The sequence below is a fragment of the Rhinatrema bivittatum genome, chromosome 1 (assembly GCF_901001135.1).
Source record: "Rhinatrema bivittatum chromosome 1, aRhiBiv1.1, whole genome shotgun sequence".
NCBI lineage: Eukaryota > Metazoa > Chordata > Amphibia > Gymnophiona > Rhinatrematidae > Rhinatrema > Rhinatrema bivittatum.
In genome coordinates, this window is record NC_042615.1 from 423,797,739 (window position 1) to 423,815,087 (window position 17,349).

The 17,349-nt window shown below is 39.3% G+C and overlaps 1 protein-coding gene across 1 annotated transcript in view; it reads left to right on the forward strand.

Annotated features, from left to right (window-relative positions):
* SHB (SH2 domain containing adaptor protein B) overlaps positions 1-16,149 on the forward strand; it is a 274,646-nt gene extending 258,497 nt beyond the window's left edge. The window contains exon 6 of the mRNA XM_029603484.1: positions 10,305-16,149. Coding sequence (XP_029459344.1) covers positions 10,305-10,488 — 184 coding nt within the window. The 3' untranslated portion in view covers positions 10,489-16,149. The remainder of the gene's footprint in view (positions 1-10,304) is intronic.
* Positions 16,150-17,349: the final 1,200 nt, after the last annotated feature.

Here is a 17,349-nt window from a genome sequence, read left to right on the forward strand (position 1 = left end):
ACAGACTCTTACTTAGTAGAGCTTTTTGGCTCTGGTGAGCATGTATAGGGGTTCCAGCGCAACCATTACTGCATAGTCTCCTCGGTCATTTTTCATCCGTACAGGAGCATGGACGGATTTCTCTGTCCTCACTGTTTTTATCTCAGTGTTTTTCTAAGTTTTTTCTAAAAAAAAAAAAAAAAAGCTTCTATTACTTTGCTCCACAGCAGTCCCCAAATTGGCACTTACTAGTGCCACTAAAAGAAAAAGAGAAAACTTTTGATCGATGTCAACTGCTAAAACATTAGTAAGCGGCTTTAAGGCTTGTGTGTGCGGACTGATGTCGGTCACAGATACCTACGACAAATGTTACTACTGTCTGGGACCTCGACATGATCAATCATCCTGCCCAAATGTCACTCTGAGCAAAGAGAAAAAGAGCAAGTAAGATAAAGGAGCTATCAGGCCCAAGAAGACCACAGTCTCTCCTCATCTTGGTCACCAGGCAGTGCGCTGAGCATCAGCTCTTCCCCAATGTCACCGCCCAGGCGACCTGATTCCCAACCCCAACTAAAGCTGGACAAGGTGGATGCATGGGCCCCAAAAAACAAACGGGTGCCATCGACGCAAGCCTAGACTCATACTTCAGACAAGCAGTTGAGCTTGAAGCCTATAACATTGGATAAACCAAAGCCTCTGGCTAAAAAGATTGCTTTGGAAAAGCATCGCCTTGACCAAATCTCATGACAAACTCAAAGAAATCTGTGTCGGTCCCTTCCAGCCCCCCTGCACCAACGAAGTGCTCCGTTTTGACTGCAAAAATACCCATATGGTATTAGGCCTATTGTAACACGTGTTGGGTGTGGACTTGGGCCTTAGAAAGCCATGAGTAATCAGAATTACAATTACAATATATTACAAATTCCCATAGCAAAACAGCACTTGCTACCAGCACTCAAACAGCAACAACTCTATCATTGAAAAAAGCACTGCAAATATTACCCCAGGCCCTAAACACCAATACATTTCTTATTAGGAAAACAGAACAAACCATGCTGCTATCTATCCCTACAAAGAAACTACATGCCTACAGAATACCTCACCCCTGTCTCGCATGCAGAACACAGGCCCTCATTAGATAGAGAATGTGATTTATAAATAAAAGCCTGCAGACACAAACTGATCTGAATACTGCAAGAAACCTGACTCTGTATGCAGTGCAACCATGGAAAACAGAAACATCACCATTCCTCATAAAATGGACAATAAAATCAAGAAATAAAAATCAATTACAAAACCATAGTAATAAATATATTTCAAAAAAGCTGATGAATAGAATAACATCTGATAATTAAAAACTCATAAAAATGTTTTAACATTTCCTAACACTAATACAACATTCCTAAATAGTAAAAAAAAAGAAAAACATTCCCCACTCCCCTTACCTGGAAACTTGATTTTCAGATGCCCTGAGATTCTCGTGGATTAGCTGCAGGAGAGTGAGGGGATGTTGCACACAAAGTTTCTCCCCTCTCTCACACTCAAACTCATTCATTCTGTCATACACATACTACTCCTCTTAGACACTCACAATTCTCCTAAGCCCCTCTGGAAGCACAAGATGCAGCAGCTTCCTTCATCCCCCGCAGCAGTTGGGATCTGCTACTTCTTCCTGCTTTATCTCCTGGCCCTCCTACTTCCCGTAGCAGAGGCCAATGCTCCTCCTCCTTCCAGCCCCCTGCACCAACACTGTTCAGCTTCTTGTTGCTTTAAGTCCCTTGCCTGACATTGCTCTGTTTCTTGCTGCTTCAGGCCTCCTAAGCTGTTGCCGCTCTGCTTCTGGCAGCATCTTGATGGCATTTCCTCCTTCCCGCAGGCTGGGAGGAAGGAACTGGTATCTGTGGACCTTTATTTATTTATTTATTTAAGAGTTTTTATATACCGCGGCACGTAAAGAAACATCACCTTGGTTTACAATGAACATTAACTTAGCAAAAGCTTTACAATCCAAAAAAAACCCAACTAAATAAGGGTACATAGCACATATCATTAAAATTATAAACTTAAATAGGAGAGCATAATATGAAATAATATGGGTAGGAAGAAGGCCATCGCCATAGCACCCCCAGAACCAGGACACCCTAATCCACTTAGTGATTCTATTGGCCCTGCATACCCCAGACATTCTTCTTCCAGTACTTTCAATGGAGGACTCAACCCAGTGTGAGGTAAAAATGTACTGAGGGGTCAGTTGTAATAGGCCATGCATTAAAACTGTTACTAAAGTTCAGCACACCATTTCTTAACGCACATGCTAAAAAAAAATGTTTACTCCTGATGCAGTAAGCTAATGGTGTGCAAATGCATTAGGAGTTAGAAAAAAAAAAAAGCAGTAACCAGATAATGTGTGACAAAGCTTAGCATGCATAAAAACATCATTTATGCCCATAAACCATGGGCATAAATCCCAGCATATTGGTCCCAGCACCAGAACGCCAGCTTCTGCTCATGAAACAAAACTTGCGCTGGAAAGTTTGCTTCACCCCTGCCTAGAAGTTTCCAGTGCTAAGAAAATACGAGTTAAGCCAGTGCGCCTCTCTGCATTGGAGAGTAATAGCTAATGCACTCATTTCGATTAGATTTGAATGGGAGGGAGCCAACATAAACACACACAGTGTACACAACTGCTTGCTGCATCCGGAGAAAAGTGTGCACACAACTGCAGGTAAAATAGTCCGCTCTGACTGCACCTTATTACATCAACCTCAGAGTGATTAACAAGGGAGCACTATATGACTCCACTGCATAGTAATTTGAGACATTCCTCCTGTGCTTTGTACCTATGCAGGGGCAACAATTAAATTCAGATTAAGTGAGGGAAAAGCTCAAGTTGCTATACAGTTGGAGTCTTAAAATATTTCTTGTAAATAACTAATACTGCAAAACTGACTTAAATATTTTTAATGCCCACATGCCCTTTCCACTAAAACATTATTGGTGTATGAAGCTCATATTCATCCTTTTTATCCTCCTAGATTATCTTAAAAGTTCAGACGTATTCTGTTGTCATTCTTACTTTGAAGCTGAAATTAATGAATTCAAATTTTGTTACAAAACCCAAAATGTTTGTGTGTCTTGGAGATAAATATGGGAGCATTGTATGAGAGTTGAAAGCTTATATGCACCATTGATGGTCACCAATGGCCTATTTCTAGTTCTGAATAGATTACAAGTCTTAATTTAAGTGAAAGCGTACAGCATACTACTTCAGAAGGTTCTTTACATTTTAGTCTTAAGAGAGGAGAATGTCAGGTATTCTGCTGGAGACTTTACAGGATAATTTTCAGGTACTGTAAGTAATGGAGACTCGTGCAAAATCCGATTGAGTTAAGGTGATTACATGCAGCAGGTAATTTTTTTTTCAGTTGCATGTCTGTTTTCAGATGCAAACTTTTCCATTAAGATTACATTTTTTGGTGAGGAGAGGGGATGTGGTGGGTCTTTTTTTTTTTTTTTTTCTTTTAAGAAAGAAGCATTTTCCTTGATAGTACAAGTTATTACAGTAGTGGAAGCATTTTTTTTTTATCTTGAATATATATGAATGTGACAAATGTAGAAGGTAATTTTCTAAGCCAAATCTGGAAGCAAAACAGTTGTTTACCTGCAGAAATGAGCTTTTATAAAATTACCCTCCTCCTACGTGAGTAAACTTACCTGCATGTGACAAGGCATTCCTCTGCGGTGATGTTGGGGAGAGGTTTGCACTTACACACATGCATTTGAATTTTCAAAAATGTGTGTATTTTTTCTTAGAAAATCTACCTACACATAGGGTTGCCAACTGCCCGGTTTTGGAGCCGACAGCCTGGTTTTTAATCCTACTGTGCAGTGTTTGGTCAGAAATATTGAGTGGTTAGTGAAACTCTGGTTTGTGCAAGCACCTCTTCTCCCCTGCAGTTTCCTGGTTGGAGGGAGGAGGGAAGGGCAAATCTGGTACCACTCAATAGAGTTATGCTGTCCTTCTACCCCACTTCCTCTCGCATTCTGTACTTGGACACCATGCAGAGAAGAGGAGGGGCAAAGCACAGCCCTCTAGGTCCTGTGCCATCTCCCTTACCATGTGCTGCGCAGAGACCCAAGAGATCTGAAATGATACAGGATGAGAGAAAGGAGAGAGACAGAGGAGGCACAGACATGGGAGGGAAGGGGGAGATACATAAGGGTGCATGGGAGAGAGAACAGGGGTGGGAAGGAGGGATGTGTGGGAGAGATGGATCACGGAAAAAGGGAGAAGTACATGGGGCTGAGAAAGGAGAGACTCATGGACATGGAGGTAAGGAAGGGGGAGGGAAGGAAGAGACAGGCACAAGGACAGAGGGAGGAGAGGAGATGGAGAGGAAGGGATTTAGGAACAGGGTAACACGAGAGCAGGCATATTGAGAGAGGTGGCACAAGAGACAGATGTCCAGTTATTGAATTTGTTGCCCTATTGGGTATTCTTCTGTTTTTATTTATTTATGATTTAGATTTATATTCTGCCTTTCAGCCACTTTACATTCAGGGCTGTAGGTATTTCCCTGTTCCCAGACACGACAGAGGATGAAGTGACTTGCCTAAGGTCACAAGAAGTGGTACTGGCATTGGAAACCTGACTTCCCTGGTTCATAGCCTGCTGCTTACCCACTAAGGTGGCTCCTCATCCCTTAATTTGAAGTTGATCCCTGTGCCCATTGGTAACGAATGTGAGAATATAGTGGTGATGTTAAATGAATGGGTCATTGTGCTTCTTTATTGTCCAGCTGGTGTGTGATGAATATTTAACCTGATAATGTAATGATCGAATATTTACCAATATTGTAAACAAAAAGGGATTTTTCAGGGATACCAAGATTTTTCTATCTGCCCTCCACTTTAAGTAGTTAATTACTTTGCCAACGCATAGAGAAAAGTAATATTCTTGATCCAGTCTTGATATCTGAACCCTCAACCAGCCATCATGAGGTTACAAATATTCTTGTTAAACTGGTTCTGTGATCTGACCATTTTATTATTTCTTGCACATGCTGAATCTGGTGACTCCAAGAAGCTTTTTACCAAAATGTCTTGTGGCCGCATTGAACTGGATAATTTATTTATTTATTTGTTGGTTTTTATATACCGCCGTTCATCCTAGGATATCGCGTCGGTTTACAGGAAAACAATTTTAAAAAAGAATGGGATCCGGCAAAGTACATTAGACCATTTAACTAGCACTTTTCTTCAGGCCCTAGCTTCTGTTAAACAAAAGGCCTTGACATATAAAGGGATAAAATACGCACATCCCAGAGTTCCTTGGACTCTGCCCTCCATTGTAGTAAGAGTGACGCAGCAAATGGAAAGCAAGTGGCAGAAAAGACCATCTCCTCAGCTTTACTCTTCTATTTATTTTTTTCAGATAGCCAGAGGTAACTATAAATGTTTATTTGAAGCTAGTAGAAGGAAACTCCTTACTACACGCTTAAAATGCTCTTTATATTGTCCCCTGGACATTTTTCAAACCATAAAGGCCTTGATTGATGGTCCTCATAACCAGGTAAAGGATCTCCAGTTTAGCCCTCAGGAGCATGCATATTATAATATAGAGAAAGCACTTTCCTTGCCAGGCAAGGTGCAGTCCCAGCTTGCAGTGCTTGGGAATTGCCCGTGCTCTCCTACTTTTATGGAATCATCATTCTTGCCCACATCATTTGCTGCTTTATGGGGTATTTTTTACTCTAGTGAGTGATAATATTGGTTGAAGTTTTTGCCAGCTGAAAAAGTCCTTTAGCCCTTTAGATCCTTGCTCCTTTTCCATGGTGTATTTTAGAGAGGAATTTTTGAAAGTTGTAGTGCCACGGAAATCTTTCCCTAGCAGGATGTGTTCCTGCTCTTTCAAAAAGAGCTTTAGTTTGTCCAGTTTTTATGAAGGGAAGTCTTCCTGCTGAAAAACTTGTCAGTTTCCACCCATTTCTAACATCCATACTGGGCAAGTTACTAGAAAAGATGGTCTGTGATCAGTTTGCTGACTTTTTAAGTGACCGTAATATCTTGCACGTTTTGCAATATGAGTTTCAAAAATATCAAGGCACAGAGACTTGGATTTTTTTATCTTGTGAAACTGATGCAGGTGGTGCCATAATTGCTGCTTTTCTTGATGTTTCCACAGCATTTGACACCATCTCCCATCAAATAGGTTGCATGATCTAGGTATTCAGTGGCAGGTGCTGGCCTGGTTTACCTCTTATCGACAAACTCATCAGCAGCAAATTTGTATCAATGATGACTTTTCTGACTGGTTTGTAACCTCTGTAGGGCTTCCACAGGGATGAGTATTAACTGCACTTTTCAATACTTATTTAAAACCATTATGCTTTCTGTTGGAGCATCAGGCCATTAGTTTCAGAATGTATGCAGATGCCCTTCAACTTCTTTTTCCTGTAATGGGCATTTTGTCATCTGCATTGCAGCAAATTCCCAATGGACTTGAACTCATCAACTTTTGGATGGGCAACAATCACCTTATGCTAAATTTTATAAAAAAACAGAGGCAATGTGTTTTTCTAGGAATGGAAATTTTCTAGCAGATCACTATTGCTTCTCTCTCTGTTTTGAACATCCAAATTCTGTTTAGAGAAGCAGCTCGGAATCCAGGTGTCTTATTTTATGCAAAGCTTTCCTTTAAACCATCTGGTCCGTGGGGGGAGGGCATGTGGAGCCGAGGCATTGGGACTGAGAGCCCTTTTATCTGCACTTGTGGAGGTGTGATGGTGGGGAGTTTAATGGTCCACAACAGGTCATTTCTTCAACTGAAAGGTAGAAGAGGATTGGAACAGGTAATACAAGCAAGTTCATTACCATAATGTGTTAATATGCTTTCTGAATAAAGACCTTCAGAGCCTATTTACTTTCTTTCTTTATTATGTGCCAGTGGAAAAATTCTTGATTGAATAAAGCCTTAAGGGTGGACTTAGTAAGAGTCGGCTTAATACAACAGGCTTAGAACTAGAAAATCACTTATTTCTCTTCCAGCATATTTGCAAGTTTTTTTTTTAAATTGCAGCACGAATTCTTCTGAACAGTCATTTGCTGGTTGTGTTTTAGACTGCTTACCATCATAGGGAATAGGTAATGAGAGGGGTCAATAGACCACTATGTCTCCTTATAATAATGCATTTAAAAATATCACACATGGCTTAAAGGAAATCATTGAGAGAGCGAGAACAATTATTTTTCAAAAGAAAATCATTCCTGTAAAGAACTTAAATTTAAATTAAGATTTTGTACTCACGAAGTTGTAATTACTGTGCCTGAGTAGAGATTTCCATTCTTCAGCAAAGGGTCATTTCATGAGAGATTTGCTTCAGCACATCTGAAACAAAAATATGAGCCTGTATTGACTTGTTCTGTTCTATAGAAAAAAAAAATATGCACATCAAGCTAAAAAGAAGAAAATTATTTTTTTTCCCCACTGAGAAAATAAATCTGGTCATCTTAAGTATAAAACTTTTGACAGTAATTGCTTAAATCAAGGCCATGTTATTGAAACGATATGAATTTGAGTTACTATGAATATATAATGGAGACTTCATGGTAGGATCTAATTAAATATAACACTTATCAAATCAATTTTTATTACCCTTGATTGCAAAACTAAACAGATCTTGTTTAATAGCACACTTACCACTTTTATTTTGCAGCTTCTAGTCAATCTGACATTTTTTTAAATGTAGCCTTCACTTATTTTTTTTAAGGCTTCTTCTACTGTTGCATGATTTTCATAGACTTGTACAATATAACTGTAACAGCCTAATTGGTCAAATTGTAGCCATCAGAATGTAATTTGAATTTCTACAGCAGTGATTCTCAACCCAGTCCTTGGGGCACACCTAGCCAGTTGGGTTTTCAGGGTATCCACAATGAATCTGCATGTGATAGATTTGCATGTACTGCCTCCATTGTATGCAAGAAGAAATGAAAATTTTGAATAAAAGATTTGAAGGGATGGTGCGACACCCTTTTACAGTAATAAATACTTTACTATTGGTGCCATGTGTAGATTTTAATCTCTTCACTGTTTGGCCTGCACAGAAACAGCACCCAGCAATTTAAATATTGAGGCTTCTGAATTTTTTATCTGAGCTAGAAATGTTAATTTGTAACCAGTTTATTTTAATCATAATTTTATAAAACCCATAGTAATTTCCTGGTTGTTATCCATCTGTCTGTTGTATTTTGCCTGTCCTCTCCCCATCCAGAGCCTGCGGAAGCCCTAGGCCTGGGCCTAGGGCGCTGAGAATTAGGGGGCGCGGTATACCGAGGGGAGGTCAGGGGGAGCCAATGCCCCCTAGGTGCAGGGCCATAGGGGGCGTTGATGGCCGACATGGGAGGCCCATGCCGCCACCGATGGACCTCATCTCACTGGCGGGTGTCTAGAGACACCATTGATTTTCTGTGGCCTTAAGCAATAGTACAAGGATTGGGGGGGATGCTGGAGAGGCACACAAATGCATTAGCCCCTGGGCGCCAGAGACCCTTGGTGTGTGCCATTGGGCAAGAGCCATATGGGGCCGCAAGCGGCGGCAAAGAGGAGTGACGATTTGGCGGGCTACAAGCAGCACCGAACCACACACTCGGGCACGATCGAGAATGAGGTAGGAGTCTGGGCTGAGACCGTGGGGTGGCATGACCGGGAGAGGGGTGTGGAGGTGCAAGGCAGAAGGTTCGCCTAGGGTGCCTAATCCCCTTGCACCAGCCCTGTCCCCATCTACCTTGTTTCTGCTGCCTTTAAAGCTGATTTCTCTGGGGAAAAAAATAGAGCAACCAGATGTTTTCGTTTCTTGATACTACTTATGGCTACCTAGAAAGCTTTATAAAACCTGCAATGATCTTATCTGCTGGTTTTATTTCTTAAATCTCCTGCGTTGCAAGACGTGGTACACCCAGAATGACATGATTTGGTTATTCACACATTTGTTGTATTGGACAAAATAAAACCTAAGGGGGTAATTTTCAAACAATTTTACATGTGTAATAAGTGTTTGAAAATTGCCATGCGATATTCTTTCACACACGTAAATCCTTTTGAAAATTACCCCCAAAATCGACAGTTGATCCCTTTACCAAAAATGACTGTGTACTTTTTTTCATTTTTAAGTAATTAAACAGATTACCTAATGGCTAATAACCATTTTAGTCTTGCTTTTTATTGTTAGTCACTACCTCGCCAGTAAGACTGATGATTATTGAATCTCTGCATTATGTACTATGGACAAATTATAACATTTATCCTTTAGATGTTAAGAATCACTGGTGGTGGTTAAGCAACAATTTTGATAAATTTCCATACTGAAATAGGCCACAAAACTTACCAAAGCTGAATAATCTGTAGCAAATGTGGCTACCAGCGGGAGATCTGGGGGGAGGGGAAAGGAAGAGACTCCATTCTTAATGTTAGAGCAGGGGTGGCAAACTCCAGTCCTCCAGTGCCACAAACAGTCCAGGTTTTCAGGATATCCACAATGAATATGCATGAGAGAGATTTGCATCCAATGGGGGCAGTGAATGCATATCTTTCTCATGCATATTCATTGTGGATATCCTGAAAACCTGGCCTGTTTGTGGCACTGGAGGACTGGAGTTTGCCATCCCTGCTCTAGAGTATCTGCGTGGGGACATGAAGCACTTCTAAGGCATGAGTGCCCTTCAGTGAGGCATCTATCCACAGAGGGAAAGTAGTGAAGATTGTGAGAGAACGGAGAAGCCACAAGGGCTGACTCCAAACTGAATGAAGATCATAATTCATTGCTGCAGTTGTATTTTTAATAGCATGATATTTTGCATAAGGGGGACCAAGTGCTACTTTTTGGGTTCCATGTCAATGTAATCAGTGAAGCAGTGACACAGATAGGCCATTGTTTGCAGCAATGAAGTTGCCTCACTAAATAGAGATTGTGTTGACTTAAATCTTTGCTATAACAGCCCTGTGTAGTATTGTGCTAAAATAAAATTCTGTGTTGTAACATTGGCCATTTTAGTCAAAACCAGGAAGTCACTAACCCACTCTGCTGAAGTATATTTTTACATATCAAAATTGTTTATCAGAATTCAATAAAATTGATATTTTATGTGGAGAACTATTTTTCCTATTTTGGTACTTAAGAGGGATTATTTGTACTACATGATGTATTGTCTGGGTGGACACTTCTAAATTCTCTAGTAATTGTTTTGCAGGAAAAGCAATGTGGAATCAGACTTACCATGTGTGTTGCATATAATATTAATGTCATCTTTCTTAATTTTCTTTACAGGAGCAGCCAAGGCTTCATGCATATGAAACTGACAAAAACCAAAGAGAAATATATTTTGGGTCAAAATAGCCCTCCATTTGACAGCGTCCCAGAGGTGATCCACTATTACACAACCAAAAAACTGCCTATAAAAGGCGCAGAACACTTGTCACTTCTGTACCCTGTAGCTGTGCGAACCCTATAGAAAGTAAAATGATCTCGCTCCTTCCTGTGGATAGGAGGTGATGGGCAGGCATCAATGCATCGATATCCCTGAAGCTGTTTTCGGAGTGAACCGGGATCCCCCTCAGTAATATTTGAAAAAGGAAACTTGCTTCCTTGAAATTGTATTTGCTGGCTGTACACAATTACATTTGTACGGTACTATTGCACTACCGCACGTCTTCAGACAAACTATTGTCGTCAGGAGAAGAGAGGGGAAGAAATTGCACTTTGGACAACAAATAGTCCTATTTCGTTTTTTTGTTTCTGTGACCTGGGAATCTCTTCAAATCCAAAGATTTGCTTATGAGGATAAACACAAAGAAACTTAGTGCAGCTGGAAACAGCAAGGATCTTGTTTTTGCTTTATATGGTTACCATGTTGTACATGTGTATGATGAAACAACTTTTTAATGAACTGAAATAGCCACAGTTGTCTGTGTCGCCGTGCACCTAAAAGAACAGCGCCTCGAAAGTGTGTGGCATGCAAGTCCCTGCAACTCTGCTCCTCATTTCCTAGGCTGAACCAGTGCTGAAGGCCTTTTCTTTACTTGATATGATTTGAAGACCTTAACGGATGATCTTGCAATAGCAAATTTTTTCTTGAATTATTTATGGATAAGGCATGTAAATAAAAGTGGTTTAATATATAAGTATATTTTTCTCCTTTTGGTACAAGAAGTCTTTTTAAGGGTTACTGTTTCCACTTGCCAGTTTCATACCTTGAAAGTCAGAAATAGTTGATTCTGCTTTGTATTGCTAGTGTGATGTCTGTTCCAGCAGGGAGAAGGTTGTTCTTCTATAAAGGTTGATGTGTGTGTTTGGGTTCTAGAGGAGTCTCAAAGGTTTTTACCAGCCGTTTTCTCTGGTCTTCGTTTCCCAGGAAAAGCAGTGTAGTGTTTCTGCCCCGCCAAAGGTAACCAGGTAACTGCATCCAACATTTGCAACTCAAGGATACCAAAAACATTTCACAAATGGATGTTTCACTTTTCCAAGTGAGATTTACAATATGTAGCACAAATATACAAGCTGTCATACTGTATATATGTATATTTTTTTTGTGAGATTTTTGAATTTCCAAATTTGTTTGCTAGTCTGTTTTCACATTTTAATAATCTTTATGTGATCTTTGTTATCTTGCCAAACACTGTGTGTTCATAGCAGGAGAGCACAGAGTTAGGAATCCTTGGGAGAATCAGTTGTAAACAGTTTCTAATAATCAATGTACATCCATTATCCATTAATTTAGCTGGGACTGCACGTGTTAACAAATGACTCAGTTATAAATTCAGACCCTGTCCTTTCTGCCTGCTGCATTCTCTTCAGATGAATATTTGTTTAAATCAGGTTGAAATTTATATGAAACTGAACTGTTAAGGATATACTGGTATCTCAATGTCAGTTAAAGAAAATGTGAATCCCCCTGTATAAATGCATCATGACATTTGACATTTAATTATGAGCTAACTAATAAGAAACTCGAAAATGATCCTGGTTTATTCCAAACAGTTCTGCCTGATAGAGGCCATAAGATGCTGAGGGTTTACGTTCACAACCGAGTGAAACTTTTTTTGTGTGTAGTGACACTTCTGAAGTATTTGTTTACTTCTGAAAGGCATTAGGAAGGGTCGTCATAAGTAGTAGTTGTACAAAAAGTGTAATTGCTTACTCTAGCATGATAAAAGCTTTACATATAGCAAGCAATCCTGTTCTTCAGTTATTAATATTAATCTGATAAACAGTTTATTCAGAAAGGAAAAATGAGTAATTAGCATTTGGTATTCCAGAAGCTCATGGAGCTTTCTTTGGGTAGAATATCCAACTTTACTTTAATGCATCTGTATCAAATTATCTGTGAGCTATTGCAGAGTCCATGAGAGAATTGGTGCTACCTCAGAATTGCAAACACGGCTTCTCACAGTTTGAGAGATGAGCCTTATTTCAGCCTTCCGAATATAACTGATTAGTCAGTCACCCTTCTAAAATGTTGTATTTAGGCATCAGTAACAGGAATCGAGATACTGTATTGTAACATGCAGTTTACTGCAAGAAGGCTATGAAAATGTCTAATTCCACTCTTCTTGTTTAGATTCGTTTTCCCTCTCGCACTTGCTTTGCAGTAAGTGCTGATTGAAAATGTAATGGGATAATCATAACGCCAGTGCTGTAATATACTGCTTCATTTTACTTTATAATGTGAATATAAGCTCAAGGGATTTCCATATTTTTCTTGGTTATTGAGCATTCTGCTGTTTAGTTTTCTTTGTAACCCCCTATGTACTGATTTCAGTTATAGTTAACCCAAATATTTATTATGAAGGGATCTTGATGATTGCAAATAATTAAATCTACTAAATGCGATTCAAGCTGCAATTTAATCAGGTGCTAATCTGCTTGCACAATTTGTACTGAACATTGAAGGTGAGGGGAGGAACCATTCCTCTGCTTTCCTCTATTGTGTTTAAATAGCTCCAGAAAAATTAGTTTTCATGGTGCCATTCCATCCCATTTACAAGGCACATGTTTGCAGAAAACAAATAATGCCTTGTTAAAAAAAAAAAAAAATAAAAACACAACATTGAATTCTTGTATTTTCTGGTTACATTTTGTAACAGGCTTTTCCTGTTGCTTAGCTCTATAAAGTAAAGGGAGTAAGGAATAGCTGGCTAGTACAAAATTTAAACTGAGGAGCTCTATAAAATGAATTATAACAATTTCCTGTAAATGGTATGTACACACATTCCTTGGTTAAATATTAAACAAGACAAAAAGTACATCTTTATGCAGAGCTCCTTAACAAATGTTTGTTGTTGACTTGGAGACTTACCATCCAGCCAGTAAATTCCTTTTCATATCTGCCCAAAGGCTATTTACCTTACTTTGAAATAACTTTGCATACAGAAACAGGATTTTAAAAAAACAGACTTGTTACCCAGAGCTGTTAGTGATCCCGTTATGGCAAAAGTTAACACTCTATAGACGAGCAGAATTAATCCACTGCACAAGTGGATCACATGCATCAGTGCTCTGGTGCTTTTGCACAATACTCTGTGCCATGCCTCTTTGTGTCTGAACTGGATTCTGAGGACTGAATCTTGTAACCCTGTGCAGCAGGAAGGTTCTCTGCTCCTGGGCCTCTTCTTCAGTTTTGGTTCTGAGAAATCTGAAGGACCCACCAGTGATCGGCATGGCTCCTGGTTCCCTCAGTACCAATGCCTTTAGTGCCCCTGATAACCTATTGGGCTTTGGAGTCGAGGCAGAGATGTTGAGTAGCATCAGTCTTCAGAGTATGACAGGCCTAGACAACTCCTTTGAGCAGATGTCACATTTGGGAGACAACATGCTGTAAGCCCAGACCGGGATGGCCAGTTTTGGACATCATCTAGTTGCAAGGTGGGCACCACTTGAAGTCACTGGCTTTCTTCTCTGCCATTTTGAGGAAAATAGATGCAGTGAAATCAAAAGATGTTGTTCTTCCAAAAAAAAGAGGAAGCCAACTAAGATGACTGAATAAGCCTCACTGGGAATAAATATTGGGAGCACAACCCTAATTGAACAGAGAGCGACAAAGTTGTGATCACCTGGGACATCCTGTTCCCACAGACAGGAAGATCGATGCATGAAAACCGGATATTGTGGTGAAAGAGAAGAATACAAGAACGGGATTGCTGTTAGAGATGCCAGTACCCATCAATTAATCTATAGATTGTATGGCGAAAGCAAAGATCCTTAAATACCAAGGGATAAAATCAGAGACCAAGAAAAAATGTGGCAGAAAGAGACAGAAACAGTCTTAGTCACATTAGGTGCCACTGGTCTGATTAAGAAGAATTTTCAAGCGCATCTTGATAATGTTGCCTGTTATGATTACACCCCATGAACTCCAGAAGGAGATTCTCTTTGGTAGAATGCAAATACTAAGAAGGGCAGTCGTAAATTTTAGAGACTGTGATCATGCCCAACATGCAATGGCTTCCGAATGAGGTTAATTCCTGTCAAGGCATCCGCAAAACAAACCCATTTGGAAAAACAACCCCCATGGGGTCAGGGGAGGGGGAGAAAAGAAATCCCATCAACAAAGTGCTGAAAAGCTCTTTCTAAAAATATTAATGATGCGAGAGAGCAGGCTGTGACGACCCAAATCGTGACAGAAATTTCTCCAAATGTGTGAAGGAAATGCATCCAGTGAGGTCCATGGATGATTAAAAAAAAAAAATCAGGGCCCTGTGCAGTGGCAGCAAGGTGGGAGGTTGTGCACACATCAAGAAAAACTTTCAAGGGAATGCACCACATTGGCACCATTCAATATCACTCGTGTGGCTGATTATTCTGCTGTCCATAGAGAGTTCCCATTACAGGTAAGCAGCTCTTACTCCAGACTCCTAGTCGTACTCTGACTCTAACTCATAGGCTACACCACGTCTTCTCTTCTCCCAGGCAGCTTGAAAATAGAAATACAAGAAGAGCAATGAATAAGTGTACAGGTTTTTTTTTTATGTGCGTGAGCCAATTAAACTATTGCTGTGAACCTCAATAAGTGACACTGGATCCTTCAGAGTGAACACTATGGTGCAAAATAAAAATAGCTGTATTGGTTCTAGAGAAAACTGGATTTTTTGTTTGGGTTGCAATACTATTGTACCAATGTTGTAATTCATCTGTCAAAAAGGACCTATATGGGTTGAAAGCTCATGAATGCAATATCTTTGAATAATTCTTACATCGACTCTGATGTATGAGCACCTGGAAAGAATGCATTAGACCTTTTATCAGTGTTTAGAATTCCAAAATGTGCTAACTCCAAACTTGAAAGACTTTTATAAAGACTTAAATGGAAATATATTTTCAAAGTGAAATTCTTACACTGAAAATAAGCATTCTGAAATTATAGAGGACTATGACTCCTGCGCCACTAATTTTTTGATGAATTCATCCTAGTTTTTTTTTTCAACTGTAGAATTTTAAAAAGCAATAATGTGAAGTCCTTTCGCTCAGAAAAGCAATGCCTTTGCCCATGGGATCTGCTTTGGTTGAAGTGCTTGGCTTATGGTGTCTGTGTGCATCAGAGATGAGCCTTTTGGGGCTTTTATGGCTAAAGAGAGTTTGGTAACATTTGGTTAGTACAGAGCTTTGATATCAGCCTGTCTTTACAGAAAAAAATCACAGGCATGTTTCACATTTTGTAGTTTTCAGAACATTTTATGGATCAGCTTTTATTAAGTTTTAAAGAGATGCTCATTTACACAATTAGCATTATAAAAGGAATGGATCAGAAATTACATCTTACAAGCTGGTGTATACCATTCTATCTGTGCACATTCAGGTTGATTGTGCACATTGTGGAAATCTTTGTCTTAGTCCATTTTTACAAATTTTTTTTTTCATAATTTTTGTCCTTATGTACACGAGCTACCAAACTCTGGTTCGTACCTCTCAGCTTCCAAGTAACCACATTTTGCTAGACAAATAGAATGGTTTTTTACTATTCTCTCTAGTTGCATAAATGACACTCAAATATGCCACCAACCTAGAATGATCACGTTTATTCATGATAGAAAGTAAAACTAAAAAAAAAAACAAAACCTGAGTATCAGACAAATGAAAATCCAATCTAATATTGCAGATGTAAGAATTCAACTGCAGTGCCTGAAGTGTCATCTTTAACAAAACACATATTTACCATATTTTGGATATCCAAGCTGTGAAGGTTAGGAATCACAACTTGTGATGAAAAGTATTACCTGTGAGCAAAATAAATATTGCGTGTTACTATTGCCTTGTCAGCCAGTGCCAGTGTAGCACCATAAGTGTATGCAGATGCTTCAAGGCTTGTGTTGTGAAACTTAACTCTTCTCCTTCAAGTGAAAGTAAGACTTATTGAAAAGGCCAAAACCATTCCTGTATTTGGAAAAGATTTGTTAATAAAAGGTTTTGCTTATGGACAGAAGCCTAAATTAAGCCATTTCACCCTAACATCTCTGTTTCAGGGGCTGGGAAGTAGGTTTAAGATTGAAATGTTTGTTTCATGTTCTCCCATTTGCTGCACCACTAATTTCTGGTAGCTTGCAATTGAAAATGTTTCTTATGAGAAAGGAAAGGGCTAATCAAGTGTACACAGCCAGTCGGCAGGACTTCTTATTTTATAAGCCTCTCCCTTTTCTTCCTGTAATTGTGGATGTTTCCTTTTTGTCAGCATGCATTCATATTGTCTTGAGCAGTTAAAACTTGAAGTTATTCTCTTTAAAAACCATTCAAATTGAGACTACCTATGTTTATGAAAGCTAGCATTACTGCAGCATGCAGTGAAAAGAATTAGAACTGTGTGTATTTTAAAAACAATCTGCTAAGAGTCTCGCAGGCCTTGTTGAAATTTCTACCTGCAAAAACTACCTTAGCATTCTTTTATTTCTTTGTAAATTTCCATACAGCATGACTCATCTGCTAAAAAGAGCAAAGGGGGTTGACATAAATATACCCAAATGCTGCTGCTTTGTCAGTTTCAGCTTGGTACCTCAGTTCAAATAGGAAACATGCTAAAACCCTACCCATGTTACTTATAAACACATAAGAAATAAAATTGCTTTTCTCTAAGAGTAAAGACATTTCTGTGGCAAGAGCTATGACATTTAGTTTAAAGGAAACGTTGCAAAGGACATGACTCTGTTTTCTTTATTAAATGAAGGTTGTACTGCTTTTGTTGGGGATATGGATGTGTAAATGTCATAAATGCTGGAATTACATTCAGTTGATTAGTTTTGTAATCATTTGCTTAATGCTTACAAAAGCTCAACCTTCTCTAGCTTTCCTGTTCTAGTTGAGCATTTGAGGTACAGTAAGATTGTTC